Source organism: Sphaeramia orbicularis, chromosome 12 (assembly GCF_902148855.1).
Source record: "Sphaeramia orbicularis chromosome 12, fSphaOr1.1, whole genome shotgun sequence".
In the NCBI taxonomy this organism is placed as follows: Eukaryota; Metazoa; Chordata; class Actinopteri; order Kurtiformes; family Apogonidae; genus Sphaeramia; species Sphaeramia orbicularis.
Genome location: NC_043968.1, coordinates 77,639,452 through 77,666,471, shown reverse-complemented (window position 1 = coordinate 77,666,471; position 27,020 = coordinate 77,639,452). Strand labels below are relative to the sequence as shown.

General features: G+C 40.4%; 1 protein-coding gene across 1 annotated transcript in view; it reads left to right on the top strand.

Annotated features, from left to right (window-relative positions):
* Positions 1-21,825, top strand: part of opn4xa (opsin 4xa) — a 39,468-nt gene extending 17,643 nt beyond the window's left edge. Inside the window, 9 exon segments of the mRNA XM_030148277.1 lie at positions 370-393; positions 396-562; positions 564-573; positions 667-838; positions 4,098-4,259; positions 11,871-11,978; positions 14,172-14,346; positions 14,658-14,809; positions 20,927-21,825. Coding sequence (XP_030004137.1) covers positions 370-393; positions 396-562; positions 564-573; positions 667-838; positions 4,098-4,259; positions 11,871-11,978; positions 14,172-14,346; positions 14,658-14,809; positions 20,927-20,954 — 998 coding nt within the window. The 3' untranslated portion in view covers positions 20,955-21,825.
* Positions 21,826-27,020: the final 5,195 nt, after the last annotated feature.

Here is a 27,020-nt window from a genome sequence, read left to right as displayed (position 1 = left end):
CTGAACTGTGAATGTCACACGGCCGTAAGCGGTATCAGTGCATTTGTATCAGATATCTTTTACGATTATGAATATGAGTACACACACTGAATATTGGAGTCGATGCCCGATACTCGTATTGGAATCGGTGCATTCCTATTCAGCACCCCCAAAAATGGGCTAAAAACGCCCATGCTGCAAGATGTAGGTATCAAGTTATAGTTTCATACCCTGAAATAGCATTTAGACTGTTTGATTATTTTGAAAGTTATCAATGTGGAAAGTTCGATTATAATTGTTTTTGGGACATACGATATACTTATGGGCTGATAGTACACACAGTCCCAAACACAAGCCTGATTTTTTTCACGTCTTCCTTTTCCTTTGCAGGCTGTAAGATGTACGCTTTCTGTGGGGCTTATTTGGAATCACTTCCATGATAAACCTTCTTGCTATCTCCGTAGACCGCTACATTGTAATTACCAAACCTCTGCAGGCCAAACAGTGGACGTCCAAAAGACGCACCTGCCTCATCATTGCGTTGGTCTGGCTCTACTCATTGGCCTGGAGCCTCGCACCTCTGTTTAGGATGGAGTAAGTACTTCCCTGTCGGCTCAGCTCCTTTTACTGAATGAACGACTGCAGTCACTTATATGATCGCTGGCTTCGGTCTGTCGGTTTTTTAAGGTTCGTACATACCAGAGGGACTGATGACCTCGTGCACATGGGACTACGTGACCTCTACTCCAGCCAATAAGAGTTACACCTTAATGTTGTGCTGTTTTGTGTTCTTCATTCCACTGGGCATCATATCCTACTGTTATTTGTGCATGTTCCTGGCAATCCGCCACGCAAGCAGGTGAGTGAGCACATCAACACTGTACACCAGGGAACTCAGTTTAGTTCAGGGGCCACATACGATCCAATATATGTCATGTAGGTCAAACAAAAAAATAAGAGTAAAAAAAGTTAAATTACATGATGAAAAATGTTTGCATCTACAAACTCTATCCTTTAATCCTAAAACGCCAAACAATCATATTTCATACATGAGTTTTGAAGCCTTCTACATGATCAGTGTGATTTTTTTTTATTGAAAAACCTGATGTATACAATTAGATACATGCAATACACAGATAATCCACCAGGGGGAGGATTTCATTCACCAGAGGCCTTTCCACTGACACTACAAGACTGTCATTAATAATTAATTAACTAACGTCCTGTTCTAGACCCTTTTGTATCCAGACATCCTCTTCTGGACCCTTTTGTGTCCAGACGTCCTCTTCTAGACCCTTTTGTGTTCAGACTAACAGAATGTGCCCATTTTTCCCACACCTCCTACTCACAGATGAGAACTGAATGTGTCCTCAAAAAATATGATTTGTCAGGACTGAAAACGGCCATGTTGTTATTTTAGAGGCAGTACGAAATGGCAGGTATGTGAGGGCAGACAGACGTGAGTGGCAGGTGGAAGATGAAGCAGGGCTGATGGAGGAGTGGAGAACACGAGGGACGCGCGTCTGAGAGGGAGTGGCACAAGCACTTATAGATGGGCTGAAGAAGAACAACAATGGAACCACTAAAGATCACCTGACCGTAGTCATTAACTATTTTTATTATTGTTATTATCATTATTATTATTATTATCATTACAAATAATAATAGCATTATTATTTTGACACTTGTTTCTAGTGGTACTTTCCAATGTTTAATAGCCGTTTTTTCCTACTGATTTTATAGTTATTGTTTTCCTCTCTTCTTGTGTGTATATTCAGTGTTGTGTTGCTACTGGAACCTCAATTTGAACATAAACCCAGCGTGTTCATCCGCTGTCATTAATCCAACTCCATGGGTTTTACTGGTGAATCAATATTTGAGAAGATGACGGTAGAAAGATGAATAACTGTATTTTCCAATTATTCACTTGTATTGAAAGGATTAATGGATCAACAGGTATTAAAGTGTCTTTTAGATAGGGATGCACCAATACTGATATGAGTATTGGGCATCGGCTCCGATACTCAGTGTGTGTACTCGTATTCGTACTCATAAAAGTAATCCGATACAAATGCACCCATACCACTTATGGCTGTGTGACATTCACAGTTCAGTGCAGCAGGTACGCGGCAGTGGAATAACATGTGTGACGTGTGAAGAGTGTGGAGATTTTTCAAAATAAATGACGGTGATAATAGTAATGCTGACTGCAAGTAACATTAAAGACACAGACAGATACGGACACAGCGTTCTGTTCGTCCTGTGTGTACATTCCATCTGTTTTCCAGGGGCTGGCAGATGTGTACCCAGATTGGGGAATACCAGCAGGAGTACGGAGCGGTGCGAACCTGCCGCCAGCGGAAGTGAAAACTAAACTTATCACTATTTTCTTTTCTCTACCTGCTGAAGCTTCGCTTTTAAACCTTACCAGCGAAACGCTGCAATATTAGTATCACATTAGTGTTACCTCTGTCGTCTCCATGTTTGTTATTACTGACTTTCTTCTTCTTCTCAAAAAACTTTCCTCTTCTTCGTGGTATTTGTCTAGTATGGTTAATTAAGAGCAGCGCCCCCGGTGGATTAATTGACAAACGCTCATTCCAACACATTAAATGTCAGTAGCAGCACTTTGTTCCAGTCAGACTAATGACAACGACAATAAAGCACATTTACAAAAGGAACTAAGAACTGGAATGGGATTATTAAGTACTTGTATCGGTACTCAGTAATGGCAAGTACTCAAATGTAAGTACTTGTACTCGGGCTGGAAAAAGTGGTATCGGTACATCCCTACTTTTAGAGCATATATACTAACCTTAATGTCAACCTGGATACTAACCCACTGTGTGTTGTGTTATGGTCTGTTTGTTTTGTCTTCTTGTGCTGTCTGCAAGCTGCTGAATACTGGAATTTCCCTCGGGATCAGTAAATTCTATCTATCTATCTATCTATCTATCTATCTATCTAATCTATCTATCTATCTACCTAATACACCTACCTACCTACCTACCTACCTAAACAGTTCAGATCAGTAGAGGTTTAGGTTAAAGGTGGATGTTTGGGTTTTTAAGGGTTAAATAATTCTGTGAATGGCATTAAAGGAAAATATATTTTCCACAAATGTATTTGTACTATGTAGAGGGGGTTAGCAAAGCTTGACCCTGTTTTAAAATACGCTTACTTTAAATATCAGTTTCATATGTTTGCCATTCACTGACCTCCATCATTTGTGCAGTTGAACTCACAGCAAAAGGCCAGGGTGTAAAGCAGAGGTGTCAAACACGAGGCCATGGGTTCAGCACCGGGCCCACCAAAGGGTCCATCAATCATTTTAGTTTAGACTCCATATAAAGCTCTACTTTTGTCTTCTGTGGTTGGACTAGTAACAGATTACCAGAATAACCTACTAATTATGATAACTCCAAAATGTTCCTCTTTGTTTTAGTGAACGGCAGAATATTAGTGGCACAATGGAATTAAAATTGCACCTATTTTTCTGAAGAATTTTGAGATTGTTCATGGTTGTTCATGTTATTTACTTTATTTAACCCTGTAAAGCCTGAACCATAAATCTTTGACAAAAATTCCAGTTCATGAAACTGGAGCCTTTATTGGTCCTCTGAACAACCAAAAAATCATTTTTTAAACATCAATTTCCATGTATGATTTTCCATTTTGTATCATATTTGATCCATCTAGTCTCAATGCTCAGATATTATTTTTGAACAAACAAAAACATAATCTAACACAAACATGTCTAATAAATTGTTAATTCCTTTTCTAAATGGTCCCAGTTCTTCCTCCTTCCTCATTAATGACAGTCTTGTAGTGTCACTGGAAAGGCCTCTAGTGAATGAACTCCTCCCCCTAGTGGATTGTCTGTGTATTGCATGTATCTAATTGTATACATCAGGTTTCTAGAGAAAAAAAAAATCACACTGATCATGTAGAGGGCTTCAAACTCATGTATCAATATGAATGTTTGGCATTATAGGGTTAAACAAGTCTGCAAATCCTACTTCGAATGGTCTTCTGTGTGTTTTTTTAAATTAACAGTATCTGAACTTGCTTGCAGTCTGGCTGCATCATTTGGATATTCTTCCTCTCTCAATCAACAGAGATGTGGAAATGTTGGGGTCTCAGGTGAGGAAGTCCACACTGATCCAGCAACAATCTATCAAGACTGAATGGAAGCTGGCCAAGATTGCGTTTGTGGTCATCATAGTGTTTGTGCTGTCCTGGTCGCCCTATGCATGTGTCACCCTCATCGCCTGGGCTGGGTAAATATACAGAGTGAGACTGTGACCGTATGATTCAACGACATTGGTTTAATGACTGAATGCATTTGAGGCATTAAGCATCAACCACTGTCACCTTTAGCCCTTTTCCACCAACAGGACACCACGGTTCATCAACCTAATTTTCAAGAGTTGGGAGGGTTTTGAAAGGTTTTCCCTTGACCTGGAGTGGGAGCAGTGGGAGCTAAGTCATATTCTACAAACCAGAAAAACAAAAAAAGACAAACCAGGGACTGAGCCCAGCTGTTATGACTAAGTAGCTTGTGAGTTAAAGAAAATATTATTATTAGCATTAGCATTATCAGTATTATATTATTATTATTATTATTATTATTATTATTATTATTATTATTATTATTATTATTATTATTACCCCACCCCCTGAAAGGGAGGCAAGGGCTTTTGTTTTTGGTTTGTTTGTTGTTTACACTTTAGCAGCAAAACTATTGGTTGAATTCCTACCAAATTGGGTTTATAGATTACCAGTGACCCAGAATAGATGTGATTATATTTTAGGAAAAGGAGATCAAAGTTCAAATTTTTTATGAATTTTTAAAATCTTTTTTTTGTCCCATTTACTTAAAAACGGTGATATTTCAAATGTCTATAAAAACATCCATTTTGTTTCCATTTACCTCAAACTTTGCACATATATAGAGGCAACTGATATGACATCAGCACACGCATAGACATGATGACATCAGCTGGATCGATGCTGAAATAAGATATAATAACTGTGAGGGGCAGGGTTTGTTGTGACTGGCACCACTTGTTCTTATTATTATTATTATTATTATTATTATTATTATATTATGATTTATTTATTTTCAATAGTTGCTCTGTCTATAAATCCTTTTGGCCCCTCCCACACTCTCTCCCTGCTCATATCTGGGCTGTGGGGTCCATGCTTCTCGTTTTTTCTCTTCTGTTTCTCACCTGCTCAGGTACAGTGGTTAGCTTTGGTTCTCTTACTTTCACACACTCCCATAGTACAGCTCCACTCATGCAAACCTCACATCACATGATAAAACACAGTGTACCTCACACCTTCTGTTGACACCTTTAGTGGCAGTTTGAGGACACCTCGTACGGGTGGGGGGCCATTCTGCTCCCATTTCTGAAAGCAGGCTTTAGCTGTAAAGGATGCTGACATCGGTACAGTATTGGAAACAGGGTTCAGAGTAGAGCCCGACCAATATGAGATTTTTGGGGCCGATGTCGATATCGATATTGGGGCTTAAAAAAAGCCGATATCCAATATATGGCCGATATCCAATATTGGCCGCTAACCAATATATGGCCGATATGAAATAAGAACACTGATCTACACAGGATATAATAATCTTATATTAGATAATTGTGGACAAGTGGATAAACAGTTGCATAAATCTTTGTTTACCTCACAAATATAATTTACACAACTTTCAAATGCAAACTATCCAATCACAAAAATAATTAGAGCAAAAAATATTACTTACCACAAAATTATGTTTTCACCCACAAATTTTGATGTGTCTGCCTCACGGCACTACAACTTCTTATGTGGACTAAAGACTAAACTGAGCATGTGCAGAGTGAATTAGGTGAGTCCTAAGTTGTTCCTGATTGGAGCAAATGCAAGACTTAAAACTGACCCGTGTTACAACTGTCCCCGGTCTCCCCTACACTACAAATACCCAGGCATGCCTGCAGAATGAAACTGTGAGGTAGACAGGAAGTGCACGGACATGGGTGTGTGTTGGGGGGTGAATACTTAATAAGACTGGGGGGGGGGGGGGGGGGGTTGTCAGGAGCGGGTGGGCGTTGGGCTCTAGGTTCAGAGAGCTGGTGAGGGTTTAAGCAGGTGGGGAATGTTTTTTTTTTATTATTGTTATTATTGCTACACTATATATTTTTCTGATTCAAGTCTCTCAGTTTTTTGGGACTATTACTACTGAAGAGTTGAGTGAAAAAGTACAGGACTTGTGACAGATTTGTCTTTACTGGAGGGTTTTACGAAGGGTCTGTTGTTACAGGTTGCTGAACACTACAACATTAACATTTCTAGTGGTGATAAGAAGCTGAAGGACACCGTTAAAGCAGTAGTGATGGCAAATCTGGAAGAAAAGGGACCTCTGTGTGAAGAAGTTGGATCTTTTCCTGTGATTGGTTCTTGTACTAATCTGAATTTGTGTTTTGAGAACCAAAACAAACTAATGTTAATACAATGAGGAAGAGAAAAAGAAAAAGTTGTAAAAGAAAAAAGCTGCTAGAACGTGGGAGCAGTGAGGTGGTGGGTCAGCTGTGATTTTAGCTGGCAGCTTTCTGTTAAATCTTTGGCTTCATTACTGGTTATTGTAAGTGCCTTTTTAAGGTGGAGGGTGACATGGCACAGACTCTTTCATTTTCATATTATCTAATCTAGTTGCTCTAGCTCAGTGGTTCCAACCTTTTTTCGTCTCCTGACCACATTTTAACATCGCAAATTCCTGGTGATCCCGGACATTCAAAACAGAGACATTAATTTTCCTAAATTAATTTGTTTTTGGTCATGTAATAGATTTTCTATTCTATGTTTCAAATACAGGTTAATTTTGGAGAACATTTAGTTTATATAATGTATATTAATATGGACGGCGGCAGAAAGCCAGGTGTAGATTACTGCACAAAGTGAGAATTGGATTTTCCTTGGTCAGGATATGTACAGTCAGTCCAGCTTGGATTTACAAGGCTGACAATTATACTAAACAAACAACAACTCAGACTATGATTAGAAAGAGCTGCAGCATCTGAAACTGACACAATGAACATTTGACAGATAAACAGAACCACAGTGCTTCAGTTTCAGAACCACAGTTTGTCTGTTATGGATTGGGATTGGCTCTGTCAACTCAACATCAATTACTAGAAATTCCAGGTGACCCCACATGCGGTCATGACCCCAAGGTTGAAAAACACTGCTCTAATCTGTAAAAGTGAAACTAGTCTTAATATTCACCTTCCATTATGTGTAATGACAGTTAGACCGTTCCACAGAATAAAGAGTCCAATTACCTGTAGAACCAACTAAAAACATTGCTGATAACACTGTGGATAAAACTTGTCTAAATGTGAAGTCCGGGGTCGTCGACAGCCTTCGGTACCTTGAATTTCAGGAATATCCTCTCCCATCCCCCTTTCCCCCTCTGTCAGAGCATGGCTCAGGAGACCAATCAGATGCAGGTGCCAATGCTTTGCACTATGGGATGCAGTTTCTATGGTAACCCCCGCATTTTTGTTTTTTGTTTTAATCAATCACTAGAAATTTCAGGTGACCCCACATGGGGGCCCAAACCCAAGGTTGAAAAACACTGGTCTAGCACCTCAAACAAAAATCAAATATTCAGTTTGTTAGGTCACAGTTTCTATCACTGTCTTTCAAACACAGTTCTGACTATAGAGCAAGTGCAATCATACAATACCTTGGGACAATAATTAATGAAAAACTGAGTTTTAATGAAAACTGCAGATCTGTGTGTAAAAAAGGGTCATCAGCGCCTTCACTGCCTTAGAAAACTGGCACACTTCCACACTGACCGAACCATTTTAACCTTGTTTTATCGTTCCTTTATTGAGTCTGTTTTATCTTTTTGCCTGGTGGCATGGTTCAGTCAGACCTCAGCTGCAGAGAAAAACTCACTGAATCAAATAGTGAGATGGTCCAGTCGCCTGATTGGTGAGTCCCAGTCTTGTCCCGCCTCCCTGTACACTAAACAGGTACAGAGAATGATTTCATCAATTCTTAATAATGACTCCCATCCTTTATGAGGTGAATTTCAGCTCCTTTCCTCTAGACGGAGGTTCTTAGTCCCAAGGTGCAGGACACAGCGTTATAAAAATAGCTTTGTTCCTGTCGCCATCACTGAGCTCAATAAGAAATAGTGACATTGCACTTTACTAACTTATTTTAGTTATTTATCCCATTTCTTTGCTCAATTATTATATATTATTATTATTATTATTATTATTATTGTGACTTCAAATTTTTAAATTTTATGTTCTTATGCTGGTTTTAATCCCAGATTGTTCTTATCTTTTCTGTTTTTTATTGTGTTATACTGCATCTTGTTTTTATTTATTTGATCTTAATTATTTATTTTATTCTTTAACTTATCCATGCTGCTATACTGATGAATGGTGGAACACTGAGCACTTCTTGTCTTTTGGTCCTGTCTGTAAGCGTGTTCAAGTAGCTGTCTACATGTTCAATGTATTACTGCTGTATGCCAAAGCAACCACCTAGACTGCAAAACAATCTACCTACGGGTACAAATAAAGTAACCTTGACCTTAACCTGTTCCTTATCCAAGAAACTGAAAAAGAAATGTACTCATCTGTAAACTGTAGGAGAGAGAAAAGTGTACCTTACCCATCCAGTCGGCTGATCCTCTGTGTAGATCTCATCACTGTTGGCAGGTGGGTCGCCATCTTGTTCTGGTTGTAACATGTGTTTAAGCATCCACAAAACAGTGAGTTCGATGAAATAAGTTCGTGCAGCAGGTACCGAACTGGAAAAAAGCAGTCTTCAACAAAAATCTTCCGGTAAAAGTCGATGATAACTGAAACAGCTTCAATATAAATCAGTCTTTTAATCAGGCTAGGTCTCTCCAGCTAACACTTTTCTAAAAAAAAAAACATATAAAGTGTCCGTAGTTAAAACAGAAACTTATTTACTCACTCAAATACAATTTCACTGTACATGTAACACTTATAATCTGTCGAGTTATATCAAGTAATTCAAGAATCTCCGTCTTAAACAACATTTTAATCTTTTTTCACGGCTAACTGTTGTTTTCTTTCCCTCCGTCTCGTTCTTCTTCTACTGTTGAATTTCTGGTTACTTCCGGTTCCCCTATCATACCCTCCACAGCCTGTAGAGGGAGCTCTAACATAAATTAGACTTATTTCTAATCTAAACAGCTATGCACGTCTGTTTCTGTTACTGAAATGAGGTGTTTTGGTTGTTTGTTTTTTTTTTGGTTGTTTTTTTTTTTTTTTGCATATTTCTGTTTCTTTTCCAACTATATTCATTGAACATTTACAGTGAACACAACAGACATTATATCAATTCGTAACAGTCAATGCACAATCAAGAATGACATATCTGACTGTCAACAGCCATCCCTTCCCACCCACCCAACCCACAGGCCAATAAATAAATAAATAAATAAATAAATAAAAATAAGGAAAAACATAAAAGAAAATCAAAAACAGAAACCATAAATAATGAAAAAGGAACTCAAATCGTTAAAAAAAAAAAAAAAAAAAAAAAAGAAAAAGATAGTATAGCACACAGAAATAAGAGAAGAAAGGAAAAGACTACACATAATTTCTCATTCCCTCCTTTCCTCTCCTTTCCCCTCTTTATATTTCTGTATCTTTTAAGTGTATTATTTAATGTGTTTGATTAAGTGTTAAAATAAAATACCAATCTATAAACTAAATGTGTTGAAGTTTATTATTATCCATATTAATATGTTATTTTAAGAATTTCAGAAGTAATTTCAAGTATTTATCTGTAAACCTTGGTTACATGAGACTTCCGGAATTACTGTGTTTATAAAACCTGGGAGGCTTTGGGCCCCTCCTTTACTACTACTAATAATAATAATAATACGGCTAAAATTTGCTTAGAGGTCTTATTTCTGTCTTTGTGCATAAGAAATCAATAGAAGTGAATCCCCGAAGGAACTTTGTGTTGGTAAATGCAAGTCATGCAAACTTACAGGATTTCACTTCTGTTGCAACATGTTGATGCTCATATGAACTATGTTTTCAGGTCAAAAATGTCCAATTTCATCACAATTAAGGCTATATTTTCATGTCACAAATGGCCAAGTTATATTTGAACTGAATTTACCTGAAAAACAAATATTCTATTCTTTAGATTCCCCAATTTTTCTTACAAGATTCTATACTACATATCACATGTTTTATTTTTATAGGTTGCAATATGGAGTATGGTGCTGATCCATCCTGCTTATGTTACGCCAATACATATATTAACGCTGTTATGCATAGTGGTCACTACAGTGGACAGTTACTCTACAGCTGTTCTCTTGTATATTCATGGGTTTTGTTGTTTTAGTTCCATATCAACCAAACAGTGGACACTTATGCATCATCTCATAAACTGCAATTCATACCATTACTGTAACTTTGCTGTTCTTGATTGGTTCTTGAGTGGAAATCAATTGTTAATATTTATTTTTTGCATATTATCTCCATGAAGTGAGTAATAACTAGTATTAGAATGTGTTAAAATGTGAGAAAACATCAGATTAGCTGCATTAAACATGGTTTCATTTCACTGTTTTCATATCACTTCATGATATTGGGTTTTAAATACATGTTTCTTTGCTTCACGAATAAAATTCATGGTGTAGCTGAGTGGACATTTTTGTAACTCCATGAAAAAACAGATTGATTAAAAAAAATAAATTCAATCACATTGTTTTTTTTCATGCCTAAAGAGGAATTTAAAACACTCAGGAAAAAAAATCTTGATTAAGGTTCTCATAATTCCATGCATGAAAGGGTAAGAATGTCACACGTCACTTTTTAAATCAACAGTTTTCTAATAATAAGCATTTTTATAAAGAAATAACAATTCTATATTGTTATTTACTCTTTAGTATGATGATAAACTATACAATAAATAATTCTGATCCTAGTTTTTGCACAGGGATCATTTGTGGAAACGGTGACATGGCTGCCGAGCATCAGTATGATGGGATCTGTAACAACCATGTCACATCCGTCCACTGCCACATTTGTGTTTTTGTGTCAGCTGTTATTGTTTTAGATCCACAATACTAACATTTATGAATAAGAGGAGAATTAGCAATAGTAAGTATATAAGTTTATTCCTAATAAAGTACTGGTACTGACCAGATCATCATGGGTAATGTCACGTCCGTCCACCAGCAAAAGTTTTCACATACACGAGCTATTCAAAATCCAATATTTCTGAAAATATAGCTTCCACTGTCAAATAATATCAGTAGTCTGTGCACAAATGTATTAGCATTATTTCAACACAATTCTATGCATTTCTTACAACTTATTTTTTCTGACAAAAATGGCCACTCATTTGACCCCCTAAGGAAATTTGAGCCTTTTCCTGAATAAAAAGGATACTCTCTCTGCTCTTTTGGGCTCTGTTGGCCTCATAAGCCCACACCTGTTTTTCCTTTGTTCTTTTGGTTTATTTCTCACCTGACCAGGTATTGTGGTTCTCTTTGGTTCTCTTCCTGTCACACACATTCAGCTCCACCCACACAACACATTCACATTGATAACACACGTGGGTCACTCACACCCTCTGTTGAGTTTTCAGCATTATTTTTGATTTTGGTCATTTAAAATAAAATTTGGTGAATTGTTCTCAGTGTTTTTGGCCCCTTTTGTTATGGTCTTGAACCAGGCCATGATAAACTGGCTCTAGAACCAGTATTTGGTGGAAAAGGTCTACTGTTTTATAACCTCATGGCATGACAAACATCAAATTCCTGCTTCAGTTTCATTGTAGTGGACATACAGTTTTACACCATGGAAATCTTCTACCTCTTTCAGATACGGAAGCATCCTCAATCCATATTCTAAAGCTGTTCCTGCTGTTATAGCCAAAGCATCAGCCATCTACAACCCTTTTATATATGCCATCATTCACTCTAAATACAGGTGAGTGCACTCATTCATTAAACATGTCTTTCCAGGTGTTTTACTAATACTTAAAGGTTAACTGTGTATACTCTGAATGTGAACTTATGCTGCGTTCCAGGCCACCAGTAACTCGTGTTTTTCCAACCTTCTGCCGGTGAAAAGGCACTGGAATGTCAGTCAAACCTATGACTTCCCACCCGTGAACTCGTACTAGATCCATGTTCTCCCAGTAGTGATGGGACTTTTGGCTCTTTGAAGGGAGCTGTTCAATCAGGAGCCGTTCACTGAAAAGAGCCGTTCAAAAGACTGGCTCTTTTATGTTTTTTGCATTATTTTGAAACACCAATGTTTTAATGACTAAATAGGTGACATGTGATGATTGACATTATATTTTAAAGGTGTTTAATTGGCGCGACAGTATACATTATCTTACCATAAAAAAGAATAGTTAGTTCAAATGTGTGGGCTAAATACATGACATGAGAGGTGACATTAGGCAAATGCTGGAATTTGACCAAAAATATCACAGTACATTATGTGGACTCGTCTGTAGCCTAAAAATGAAGAAGAAAATAAAACATTTTCTTCTGACATAACATTTTATCCTCCTCAAAACAAGAACAATAAATGTGTGTAAACATACGGAAAAAATTGCACAAAACACATCAGTGATTAATCACTGCAGTTACTTAAATACCTGAACTATAGTGCAATTCTCAGAGCAAGAACAGTATGTTGGTAAATTGGCAGGCAATCGGACACTCCTTCCTTTAAAAAAAAAAAAAAGAACGGCTCTTTACAAAGACTCAGTTCCCATCGTTCATTTCAAAGAGCCATTCAAAAGATTCGATTCATTCGTGAACATCACATCACTATCTCCCAGTTCCGAGCTCTGACGTTATGTAGCAATGGCAGCCCCCATGGATGTGATGTTTATGCAAATTTTTTACTGAAACAAAGTATTGCTCTGACATTATTTATCTGCAAATGTTCTGTATAATCAGCAGCTGCTCTAACGTTAGCTAGTTTTCAGTCCAATGAGTGCAAGAATAAATAAATACCAAATACGTATCCAAATATACAAATAACATAACATAAAAGGTAGAACAGCTTCTCTTGCCTTATGCACTGTTTTTCCTCCTCTGTTTCCCTCAAATAAGAAAAAAGCAAAGACTTTTGGCGATAGAAAGGATTGTAAATGAGCCTAACATATGGTCCACCATGCTGGTTTGTTTACATCTAACTCATGGTTCTCACTAGGATTCTTTCACAGCGTAGGGGCACCATGTGTGCATGGTGCACATTTTGTAGGGGGGTCTGGGGGCATCCTCCCCTGGAAAATTTTGAAATTTATACAATTTTGAGGGGAAAATTTTTGAGGAATGAAGCAAAATTTTTGTCTTTGTTACAACGATTAAAAGCAAAAACTGTTTTTTTGGGGGTTTTTTTTTCAATTTGTGAATGGTAATTATTGATGGGAATTACTCCATATGGGCTAAATTTTAGATATAATTTTCCACGGGGGATCCGTCCGTTTAAATAAGATAAATTGATTGAAGTCTCACTGTCAGCCAATGAGCGTAAGGCAAGTGATGTTGCCGGGCGGGCGTCAGACAATAACAAGGCACACAAAGGGGTGTTGATTATGTTGTTCTCATTTCCTGTCTGCAGCGCTTTGCGCCAAGACAAAGGAACATATTTTTTCAAATTCAAATCTCGTTATCATTATGCTGGATGATCACACACACACAAAAAAACACCGCTACACTGGTTGAAAGACAGTGTCGCGGGTCCCCAGGGACAGCATCGGGGGCCCTGATGTTCAATGACACTAGCAAGAACCCTGTAACTACCACAATTCCTTGCAGTCATGCAGTTTGGTGTGACTTGCCTGGAATGCTACTGAGTCGTGGTTTGAAGTCATGACTTACGGGCTCCAAAAATGGCCTGGAACACAGCATAATGCTATGTTATGTGTGGGTGCAGCCATAATTTAAAAAAATATTTGTAATTTATGAATGCTGGTATTTTCCGTCTTACCAAGGGACAACAGTTGAAAAATAGCTTTTATGCTAATACTGGCACATTTACAGAAATGTTCATTAATGTGTACTGTTCCTGCTAAATAAACAAATAAATAAAATAAATTGGTAACCTTTGACTGGAAACAAAACAAAATGTTTGGTTGTAAAATCCCTTATTTTTGAACAGAGACACACTGGCTGAGAAGGTGCGGTGTCTACACTTCTTGGTCCAGGCGCAGAGGAGGGACTGCATATCGGTGTCCCATAGCGAGTCCTCCTTTAAGGAGTCCATGCTGAGCAGACAGTCTTCTGCCTCCAAAACCAACTTTCAGAGAATATCCTCTATCTCTACCACAGACACAGTAAGTTTGGGCTTCAACACTGAGCTTTACTAAGTGCGCAGAAGGAGTTAGTGTTGTGCTCTCTGCTCGAATGTTCGAGGGAGATGGCTGCGATGTGTACATTTTTGAAAAGACCCCGAACTGGCTACGTGTCCTCACTCATCCGTAGTTTATTCAACGGCAGCCATTACAATACTGATCTCAACAATGCACATGTGTACAACAGGTGAACTACTAACAGTACACTTGGCCTGTTTGCACATGTATTTGTTGGAGCTTCGACACAAATTCATCCTATGATATAACTATGTTAACGTGGAAATTCCCTGTAGCAGGTTTGGAGTGATGTGGAGCTTGACCCTATCGACCAGATGCACTGTTTGAGATCCAGCTACTCCCTGGGAACCTTGAGGGAAAAAGAATTCAATTCATTAGCAAAACAGAAGACTGGGAAAAGGGGAAGCAGAAGTGAAGAAGAGGTGAGGTAAGTAGTAGATGTGATATACAATCCATGTCAAACTCAAGGCTACAAATACACTGTAAAAAAAAAAAAAAAAAAAAAAACATTCAAAAAATGGTATTATTCCAGCAGCAGGGGCGCTGAAAAAATGCTGTTAAATAACAGAAAAAAACATCTCATAAAAATATGGTAATTTTTCCATAATTAAAATACAATTTTTTGCCCTAAATGTACGAGATTTTGCATATTTTTTTGACTTTTTAATGTTTAATAAAGAATATTTACATGTATTGAAAGAAACAAATTACCTATAAATATATATATATAAATAATTTTCAATGAGACTAAATTGTACAGTCCACTGATAAAAACTGTATTTGGACAGTTTATCAGTGCTTATACATGTTATACAGTCACAAAAATACATTTATTCAACATTTTTTTTTTTTTTTTTTTTTTTTTTTTTTTATTTCAGACGCTTTTTTCCAAAGCGACTTACAGGGGAAAACCAATTAAATCACTCAATCAATCAAATTTTATTTATATAGCGCCAGATCACAAAAAAGTTATCTCTTGACATTTTATATATAGAGTTGGTCAAAACCAGACTCTAAGTCAATTCTACAGAAACCCAACAGAATCCTCCTGGAGCAAACACTTGTGACTGGTGACAGTGGCGAGGAAAAACTTCCCTTAACAGGCAGAAACCTGGAGCAGACCCAGACTCCTGGAGGATGGCCGTCTGCCTTGACCAGTTGGGGTTAAAGAGAGAGAGTAGAGAAGGGGAAAAAGAGAGAGCGATAGAGATAGGGACTGGGGGAGAGGGGGAGAAGGGGGGAGTAGGGGGAGACACATGGAGGCGGTTGAGGATAAGTGAGTGGTGATGATGAGGGCAGGGAAGAGGCCGGACCACCGCAGCAGGTCCAGAGATAATCGTGAAAGAATCTGTGGTTATCCTGGGAAAAACCTTATTAGAATATTTAAAATGGAATGTTTGAAAGTGCTAGGACAGGAGGTGCTCTCGGAAGAGCTGGGTCTTCAGGAGCTTCTTGAAGATAGGCAGGGATGACTCTGTTCTTGTAGCACTTGGTAGAGCGTTCCACCAACGTGGAACGACCCATGAAAAGAGCCTGGATTGTCTTGTACAAGGTCTGGGGACCACCAGACTACGTTCCCCAGACGAGCGGAGTGGTCGTGGGGCGACATAAGCTTTTATTAGTGCACCTAAGTAGACAGGAGCAGACCCACGGAGAATTTTGTAGGCTAGGATTAAAGATTTGAATTTGATGCAGGCAGCTATGGGTAGCCAGTGTAACTCAATGAGTAAGGGGGTGACATGTGCCCTTTTAGGCTGATTGAAGACCAGACGTGCTGCTGCATTCTGGACCATCTGTAGTGGTTTGACAACACAAGCTGGGAGGCCCGTTAGAAGAGCATTGCAGTAGTCAAGACGGGAGATAACCATAGTCTGCACCAGGAGCTGGGTGGCCTGTTCGGTTAGGTATGGCCTGATCTTTCTTAGGTTGAACAGAGTGAAACGGCATGATCGGGTGACAGAGGCAACGTGATCCGTGAAGGTCAACTGATTATCAATCATGACTCCCAAGTTACGTACTACACTGGTAGGAGCCAGAGGTATGGAGTCAATAGTGATGGAGATGTCCTGCTGTATGGTTGGCTTAGCTGGGAAGACCAGCAGTTCAGTTTTGGACAGGTTCAGCTGAAGGTGATGGGCTTTCATCCATGCAGATATGTCAGAGAGACAATCTGAGATCCGCACTGAGACTGTGGAGTCATCAGGTGGGAATGACAGATAGAGCTGGGTATCATCAGCATAGCAATGATATGAGAAGCCGTGTGAGTGGATGATCTGACCGAGTGAGGTGGTGTATATGGCAAAAAGGAGGGGGCCCAACACAGAGCCTTGGGGGACCCCCGTGGTGAGGCGGTGAACTGCTGATGTGTGCCCTAGCCAGGACACACTGAAGGACCGACCAGTAAGGTAAGATTGAAACCAGGAGTGTGCGTGGCCTGTGATGCCCATGTTCCAGAGTATGGATAACAGGATATCATGATTGACAGTGTCAAATGCTGCTGATAAGTCCAGTAGAATGAGTACTGAAGACTTGGCTGCTGCTCTAGCCTCTTTCAAGGCTTCTGTCACAGACAACAGAGCCGTTTCAGTGGAGTGGCCGATTTTGAAGCCAGATTGGTTGATGTCAAGGAGGTTATTTTGGGAGAGAAATTCTGTGACCTGTTTGAAAACAGCCCTTTCGATGATCTTAGAAAGGTATGGGAGGAGTGAGACTGGTCGATAATTCTCCACTTGAGTGGGGGTGAGGGAAGGTTTTTTGAGTAGTGGTGTTACCTGCGCTTGTTTAAATACTGTAGGAAATGTTCCTGAAGTCAGTGAAGCATTAATCACATGTGTGATTGGTGCTGTGATAGTAGGGGCAACAGACTGTAAGAGGTTGGATGGAATAGGGTCCAACAGGCATGTTGTAGGACGGCTAGAGGAAAGGAGTTTAGACACCTCGTTCTCTGTGAGGGGAGTAAATGAGGGGAATGACGCAGTTGGGCTTTTATCAGTTGAGTTAGTAGTAGCCATAGTCAGGGGAGAAGAAGCAGTGTGTGATGATGATGATGTTGAAGAAGGAGGCGTGCAGTCTATTGGTGGATCAGTGAACTGACTGCTGATAGTAGACACTTTATTTGTGAAAAATGAAGCAAAATTGTCTGCTGTCAGATTAGTAGTGGGCAGTGGAGGTGGAGGGTTGAGTAGTGTTTTAAAGGTTGAGAATAGTTTCTTGGTGTCGGTGGCAGAATGAATTTTGTTATTATAGTAAGCCTTCTTCGCAGCAGTGACACTGGATGAGAAGGATACCAATAGTGACTGGAATGTGATCAGGTCAGAAGAGCTTTTTGTTTTGTGCCATTTTCTCTCTGCGGCTCTGAGGTTGGTACGCAGCGACCGGAGGTTATCATTGAGCCATGGGTGGGACTGGGAGGATCGAGCGGGTCTAGTAGATAGAGGGCACAGATTATCCAGACAGGAGCTAAGTGTAGAGCACAGAGACTCAGTGGCATCATTAACCTCTAAGGAGGAAAAAGTGCTGGGGGGAGGGAGAGCGGAGGCTACGACAGTGGAGAAGTGGGTGGGGGACAAATTGCGGAGGTTGCGGCGGAAAGAGACCATGGGGGAGGGAGCAGAGTGTTTTTCAGGGAGAGACACACTGAACTGAATGAAATAGTGGTCAGACAGGTGTAAAGGTGTGACTGTGAGGGCATCTGTGGTGCAGTTTCGGGTGAAAATGAGATCGAGCTCTTTACCAGCTTTGTGGGTTGGAGGACTGCAAACCCGCTGTAGCTCAAAAGAGAGTATTAGTGACATGAAATCTGAGAAGCTGGGATTGTCTAAGTGGATGTTCATGTCACCGAGGACTAGCATGGGGCAGTCATGCTCTGGGATGGAGGAAAGCAGAGTGTCAAGCTCATCAGGAAAATCACCCAGTTGCCCTGGTGGACGATAAATGACAATTATGTAAAGTTTGACTGGTGCTGTCACTAGGATGGCATGGTATTCAAAGGAGTTGTATTTGACTGAAGGTAGGAGTTGATTGTGTTTCCATTTGTTGGAAATTAACAGACCCACACCACCTCCTCGTCCAGATGGACGAGAGGTATGAGAGAATGTGTGGCTGATAGAAAGTGCGGCTGGGGTTGCATTGTTTTCAGGCGTAATCCAGGTTTCAGTGAGAGCCAGGATGTCCAGTGTGTGATGGTTGGCATAGGCAGCAATAAAATCTGCTTTGTTCACTGCAGATTGGCAATTCCATAACCCTATAGAGAAGGACGCACCAATGACTGCGGTGTATATTAATGGGCGGAGATTGGTGATAGTACGATGCCTTTTAGCAGTGTGAAACCCCATACGCGAACCGAAAATAACAGGAATGGGATGGTGACCAGTAGAGAGATTGTTCCTCAAAGGTGAGCTGGTGTGAGTGAGGGGTGTAACTGTCATTAGTGAGGGGCTGGGAGAGGAGGAGAGATCAGCTGGGGTGGTATTCAGTCTGACTACAGACTGTACAGGAGACTCTGAACGTGGTGATGTTTGATGTGACCAGCAGGGGGAGCAGGTGACTGCAGCAGAAGACGGGGAGCGTAGTCACATAGGTGTGGGAGTGGTTTTAGTCTGGACAGCATGTTGAATGTTTTGAGCCAGGACGCTGCTGCCTAGTGTAGAGGGGTGGACGCCATCGGATTTGTAGAAGGAGGAGCGGTTCCAGAACAGATTAAAGTTATCAATAAAACTGAAGCCGTTCAGAGCAGAGGCGGACTGGAGCCAGGTGTTCAGGCTGAGGAGGCGGCTGAAACGGCCCACACCACGGGCAAAGGAGGGGAGGGGCCCGGAAATGAAAACAGCCTTCCCGGATCTTTTCAGTTTATCAAAGAGGTTTTTAAAATGAACCTTCGTCACTTCGGACTGTTGAAGAGAAGTGTCATTGAAGCCCACGTGAACTATGATCCGGGTAACGGTGGACGGCAGTGAGAGCAGCAGCTGAGGGAGTTCATGGAGGATGGAGGTGACGGTGGAACCAGGAAAACACCTGGTTATGGCGTTAAAGAAACGGACGTTACGGATGATGGAGTCCCCGAGGATAGCGGTGGTCGGAGGGAAAAGTGGTCGAGGAGACGGTGTTGAAGGTGAAGGGTTCCTGGTCTCTCTAGGTAGACATTCCACGTGTGGACCGTCGGAGTGACGGCGGACGGCCTCTCGGAGGAGGCGGCGCCGGGCAGAGGAGCGGACCGAGGAGCGGGGACCCTTGTTCGACGGCTTCACAGGAGGACCGGCTTTAGGACCGTCGCCGGTAATCAGTTCGGTGGCAGCTACGAAGTCAGCAGGAGCCGTTTCCGGGACAGAGCCAGGTGGGATGGGGGGCACACCAGCCGCGGGGGGAGGAGCCGGAGCGTCTTCCACGGACAGGACGGCGAAGCGGTTTGATGTGCTGATGGTCAGAGGTGGTGAGTCTTTGCTGGTGTTCTTTTTGCGGCCACGAATCACCACTTCAGACCAGGGTGTAGAACACGGGGGGCGAGAACAGGCAGAGGAAGGATCCCATAACACCGTATCACAGGAGGCTTTGGGCTTCTCTGCGCTTTTCAGGAACAGACTGGACAGTGTGGGAAGGCGGCTGGAGAAACCACAGAGCTGGGCATTTTTCTCCTCGAGTTCTGCGGAGAGGCGCAGTATTTCCTCTTTGAGGTCCGTGATAGTTTGGTAAGCCTTTACCAGGGTTTTGTTGGCTTCGACAAGAGGACTATCTCCGGCTGATGAGGATGACGCCATGGTGGAAACAGCGAGATACCGGGCAGAGCGCGGGAAGCGATGGGTGACAACCAGAGGTAAGGATCCACTGACAATACTGACCTGTCCTGATGGAGGTTTGGATTGATGGCGTCAAGTTAAAAAGACACGGTTAAGAGGTTAGGTTCAAGTGAGTAAGCGTTGAAAGGCAAGAAATAAGTAGTTAAAAGGCTGAATTTCTAGGAGTAGATCCGCCGGCGGTTTGACAGACGCCACGCATGCGCAACGTTGTCTAATCACGGGAAACCTTTTTGTTGGGAAACCTCTTGTAATTACACAAGACATTTGTCAATTAACAAACAAGTCTTGTTAAACTTACAGAACAAATCTTTTACGGTTAATTGTCAGTAATTTTATCTCATTTTAATATATATTTTTTTACAGTATTGAACTTTAAATTAACAGTTTAATCTCATAAATAGAAAAGAAATATTTGTGAAATTATGATACATTTGCAAATATATTTTAACTGTATTTTTCTGTGGAAAAAGAAAAAATTTCTTTTAAAAAAATGAAATGTTGTAATTATTCACAGTTACAGTTTTTTGGCGTTATTTTACATTTGAGATGTAAAATCAGTCTATTTTTTGTAATTTCATTGATATTTTCCTGTATCTTAAAAATACAGGAAAAATCTGTAAAATAAACAGTAAAAATTCTGTTAAATTACAATTTTTTTTTTTACAGTGTAGAAAAACACCCTTTGTCATGGCACGATCGTATACTCAAAAAAACACACCTGACTTTACTTATAAATCTGAATTCTGCTCTAGATTCCCTTCCCAGAACAATGCTTTCTGAAGAGGTGACCTGAGGTGGTCGACATCCCCGATGCCTGTGGTGTGGAGGGAGGGGAGATGGGAGAAAGAATGAGACAGCTGAACCAGAAAGCTGGAATAAAGAGGAAGTCACCATGAAAGGACATAAGTACAGGAAGTACAAAGGACAATTGTAGAGGATTTGCAGGTGCTTACAAAGCCAAACTCTTTGGCCAAAGTTATAAGCGAGCAATCCCATGTCATTGTCAGACTCAGCCAACCGAACGACCTGCTGGAAAAGGACTCCCATGTTGATGCACAGCGGCAGAGCAGCAGCGCAATTCATACGTCTTTGAAGATTTTAGTCCTCAACATGAGTACGCTGAATACTGACGAGGGTTTTTTAGCCATGTGGAACTGTCTGGAACTATCTGGAACTGGAACTGTGATAAATCAGAGGAAACAAGCTTGTTTTTTGTTCACAAACATTGTAATATCCATTCTTTTCTGATACTGTATACATATGTACTGCAAAGGTTTAGTCACATAGCACTGTACCTCTGTGTTAAGTTATACACAACTGGTCAACTTATGATTCACACCTCCTCTACACAAGCATAGTGTCAACATATACATTTCTTTCTTTTCTTTTTGCTAAAAAATGTTGGGGGTTTTTCCCACATGCATGGTGGCTGACTAGTGTATTGTTCTGTTTCAGAGCACGGTCAGCTTGGCCTGTGAACAATGGAGTTTTTCCTTTACATCCTCATACCTGGTATTGCCCATTTTTGTGTGTGTTCCAAGCATTGGTGCTGAAGTTGGATGTCCTGAGGATGCCAAGAAGCCAATGCTATGCTTAGCATTTTTGTTAGCCCTTATGTTGAAGAAGAACAAAGGGAGTATGATAGAAATCACAGGGCCGACATATAGAGACGAACAACCAATCAGTCTCACATTCACACCTATGAAAAATTTCTGGGTGGTGGGAGGAAGCCGAAGTACCCGGAGAGAACCCACAGAAACACAGAGAGAACATGGAAACTCCACAAAGAAAGGTCCCTGGTTGGAGTCAAACCCAGGACTTTCTGAGGCGACGGTGCTATCCACTGCACTACCGTGTCGCCCCGGGAGCCTGAACATTTGAGAGAAAATGAAATTGGAGTTTGAGAAAGCTTAACTACCTTTAGATCACAGACAACCAAAGCATATAAGCTTATTCCAGAAGTGTTTAGGTAGTGGTTTAGAACCAAGACATTACAACTTGGTCAGAAATATTTGGATCATGCAGCTCACTGAGTAAGAGCTTGTGAGTGGTGTTGGATCAATACAAGCAGAGCCTACCAAAGGTCATGCAGACATATTTGACTGACCTAGATGTTAAAACTGTGCATGACACCACCAACACTGCTTGGAACTATGCTATTATTCATAAAAACCAGTGTAGAAAATGCAGTGTTCAGGTTAAGACGACGGGCCGTCTGAGGAAATGACAAGGTGATAGGAGCTCTAGTGGTGTGTTTCCCTCTGAGAGCCTGGAAGATTAGTTAACACCACATGGTTTGTTCTCTGTCAGCAGCTACAGATTCTTCTTCTTCAGGAGAGATCATTTGTCATTATGGTCATTGACCCAGTTGCATGAAGTCTTGTTGACCAACCTTAAAAAAAAAAAAAGACAGAGGGCCAGGGTGGCCATGTTGGTTGTAACCTCATTGGTTTGACTCCAGTTGAACATGTGGAGACAGTTGAACAAGCAGACTTAGAAATGTTTCACAGTTTTCTGTCCAAAGGCATGGTTACAGCTGAAGAAGGAGTGAATGAGTCTCCTGTTGAAATCCTTAGGGCGAAGACACACCAACCTACTGCCAACTGTCACCAGAAAAGGTAGCCCTACTTATCAGTCGGCTCTCATCTCCCCAGTACGGTCAAAAAAGTGTGAAGAACACACCAAATCGACTACTGACGTAAACGTACACTCTGCGCTTGTGCGAGACGTAAAACTAGAAATGACGGAACTTCCCTGTAAACCAAAACACAGAGCTCGCTGTCATCAGTCATTGTTGTCAGCAGTGTTCAGTAGTCCAGAAGGGTCGAAGATGTCGTAGGCAAAAACTGAGGAGAAATTTGAGGAGAAATCACACTATGCTAACATGGAAATGAATGAATTAACTTAGCAACATAACATGACTGTCATGTACCAGGGAAGTGGTAGGGATGGAGGATGTGAGGGGTATTTACTTGGCTTTGATTTGTCTTGAATTGAAGACAATCCCTTTTTTTTCAAAGATAATCCACCAGTGAAATCATACACTAGGGCCCAATCCCAGTTCACCCCTTGGCCCCTCCCCCTTGGCCCTTGCACTTGGCACTACCCCTTGAAACAGAGTTGTAAGTGGTAATGGTTGAAACATTCCTCTATGAAATGGTCCAACCCTTCCAGACCTGTTCTGTCATCATCAGTCATTGATGTCACTATAAACAGATGCGACAACTTTGTTTGCGACAGAATTCTCTATGTCGTCAGCATCTGTAACCGTCTCTGTTCATTGGGCTTTAAGCATCTTTATATGACAATCAACTGTAAACCGCGGAAATGTGATCTACAACACATTGAAACAGCATTAAACGGACAATCAAATGATTAAGTTGTTTGCGAAGAAAATCCGTATAGTTGTGTGTTTCTTTGGTCACTGCTGCAGTTTTTTCTGTTTACCTTCATCTGACCGATGATTGGAACTGAATTATGGGAGATTTCTCATACCCCTCCATTTGTAGTGTGGTCCTGAAAAACCTCCTTTTCTCCCATTATCCCTTCCTGTCCGACTCATGGAGAATCAGGACAACCATACCCCTTCATGTGAACACACAAAACGGAGGGGTAGGGGTAAGGGGGAGGGGCCAAGGGGTGAATTAGGATTGGGCCTAGGTCTCCTTTAAGAATCGTTTCATATTCGTACGTGAACTCATTTTCATTCCCTAATACAACAAGCTCGAATGAGCCTCAATGTCAGATTCAATTAATGCTTGTAACTTCAGAAAACCATAACCTGACCTGCAGGAACACGATGAATGACACTGTTACCAACTGGGTCTAACACAGTGTCAAATTATGGAGTTATTAAAAGTATAGAGGATGAGAATTAAAAGAAATTACACAGGGTGTTAGTACATAAGAGTCTGAATCCACCCACCCACCCATCATCCATCCATCCATCCATCCATCCCTCCATCTATCATCCATCCATCCATCTTCTCCATCTCCGGTGCTATCTCCTCTAGCTCCAAGGCTGAACCCACTTTGGTCATTTTCTGATGCATCACATGTAACTAGGGTGACCAGGCGCTTGTAAGTCACATGTGGGACAAGGAGTGTGTTTGTGTGGGACAATGTGGGACACGTAACTGAAATGCTGGAACAAAGTCTAGATTTTTAAACAATGTACATCTTATTATCGAGCTTATATGTATGAATAACAACAATTTATATTGGTTGCACACAGTATGCATATTTTTGCACTGGGCATTTATTTTTTGCTTTTTTTCCACAGGTTTCAACAACGTTTTTTGCTTGTAAAAACAAAACAAAAAATCTACTTGTAAAAACTCAAAAAAGAAACCTTTTTTGCCTTTTTTTTTTGTAATTTGAGTACATGTTCTCAACCCTCAAAAGTAAACTAATCCATGTGCAATAAAACAAAAAGGAGTAACTGACAACATTCCAACAGCTGTTTCCTCTTCCAGACAACCTAAAATTACTTGGACCAAAAACCTTTGTCCATCCAAACACAGAACAGTCAAACATTTAGCATTCTAACACAGTAATAAAAATAGAATAAGATAAAGTAAATATCGTGTGGAATTTTGTCAAAAAATAAATATCCACAAACTTAACAAAAGCAGATTTGTTTGTTTGTTGTCTCTCAGTTCAAACTCCAAACGTAAAAATAGTTAAAGGGAATAGGGATCAAATCTAAGCAAACATCACATACATACAGTGTCATACTCGCCTCCATGTGCGATGGAGAAATAAGTTGGAGACAGTTCGCAGAGTACCCTCTGTGAACCCCCCCACCACCACCACTTCCACCCACAAATAAACATTTTCCCATTCTTTTCTGTAGTTGCATCTTCTTCTTTTTTTGTGCGGAGTTTCCATGATTTCCGCCAGTATTTGCACATGCCGGTATCTGAGGCTTTTCCCTTTATTTTATGTGTGTCAGTGGGCGGAGCTTAGGAGGACGCTGGTGACAGGTTGATGGACTCCTGACCCCACATGTATGTTGGTTGATTGACAGCGGACACAGCCAATGGTGATCGCGCTGTCACCGCTGTGAAATGAAAGTCATGTTTGAAGAAAGGCGACTGTCCTGCACTTTGGACGGACAGAGACAATCAAATGCGAGACATCGTCTCAACTTGCGGGACGTGGAAAAAATGGTCATAATGCTGTGCAATCCCACACAAAGCGGGACACCTGGTCACCCTACATGTAACTCCAGTCTAAACCTGTCCAATGCACTACTGTATGCAAATCTCAATTTGGGTGGTCATAAACATGCCTGAAGAGGTTTAAGGGTGAGATCTGAGTATCATATTTGATAAAACCGTCTGATATCAGAGCTTTGATCCTTTTCTGCTGCTCACTCTTAGACACAGTCCTAGCACCATGACAGCAGCTTGAGCTTTGCACCTTTCCCTTCTTTGAATATATTTGTTTCTATCGGTGCTATTGTTACAATTTTCAACAAAAACAAATGGTTGAAGTGTGTATTTCTTGTGATAAATAAATGTTTCTTATAGTTCTCAACAAGTTTGTGCAGATTCTGTTACTAAAATTAAACTGTAACTGTACATTTAGCCCATGTATTTTTCATAATTCAAGGTTTTCCAGTTCAGATACTTAGAATTCTTACTATTTTTTCATAACAGTTTGGCTATTAAATGTGTCAATTAAAATCAATCAATTAAATTTTATTTCTATAATGCCAAATCATAACAAAAGTTATCTCATGACACTTTACATATAGAACCAAACTCTCAAGCCAATTTACAGAAACCAACAGAATCCTCCAGAAGTAAACACCTGGAGACAGTGGACGGAAAAACAACCTTTAGAAGGTAGAAACCTGGAGTAGACCCCAACTCTGGAGGATGGACGTCTGACAGAACCAGTTAAAAGAGTTAAAGATAGAGGGATAAAGGAAGAGAAAAGAGAGAGAGAAAGAGAGAGAGAGATGGGGGGGGTGACACATGGATGGGTTAGGGTTAGGGTTATTAACAGTGGATATACTACGACTGCAACTGTTACTACAAATGATAGTATCCTCTACCATCCATGTAACTCTGTAATTAACACTATCACAACTAAAGGGATAAATGAATAATGATGATGGAGGAGGAGAGAAGCAGGAGCACAGCAGGAGGAGCAGAGATGATCCAGGGAAAACCAGTGCTGATCCAGGGAAAACCTCATCATGAAGTGTGTCAGAACAACACAAGTCTTTGTGATGCTGTTCAATACAGATGTTTGTTTGACATTGTTTTGCCACTGCGTCTTTGAATGTAGAAAACAATGTATTGTTCTCAAATTAAGAAAGATTATTGCTTAAAATAAGGAGAAAACATTTGGTTTCATATGTGGTAAAACATTGGTTGCTGGTGTTGCACATTATTAGAGCTCATTTCTAGATCATTTGAACTCAAAATAAGCTGCAAATTCTGACCAAGAAAAGGCAAGATATCTATCTATCTATCTATCTATCTATCTATCTATCTATCTATCTATCTATCTATCTATCTATCTATCTATCTATCTATCTATCTATCTATCTATCTATCTATCTATCTATCTATCTATCTATCTATCTATCTATCTATCTATCTATCTATAGTATTTAAACTAATTATTTTAAAGTGGATTGCAGGGATACCTTCAGCCAGAATTTGTGGTTTTTTAAAGGGACAAAGACTCTGTTTCCCATGAGCACTAGCCCCTCCTGTCATAACGGCATAACTGTGGCCAAGGTGTTTTGAAGCTAATGACTGAAGAGTGAATCCTCTTTCCGACTCTGCATATCTTTTTTCCAGACAGTAACTTGCAGGTGCAAAGTGA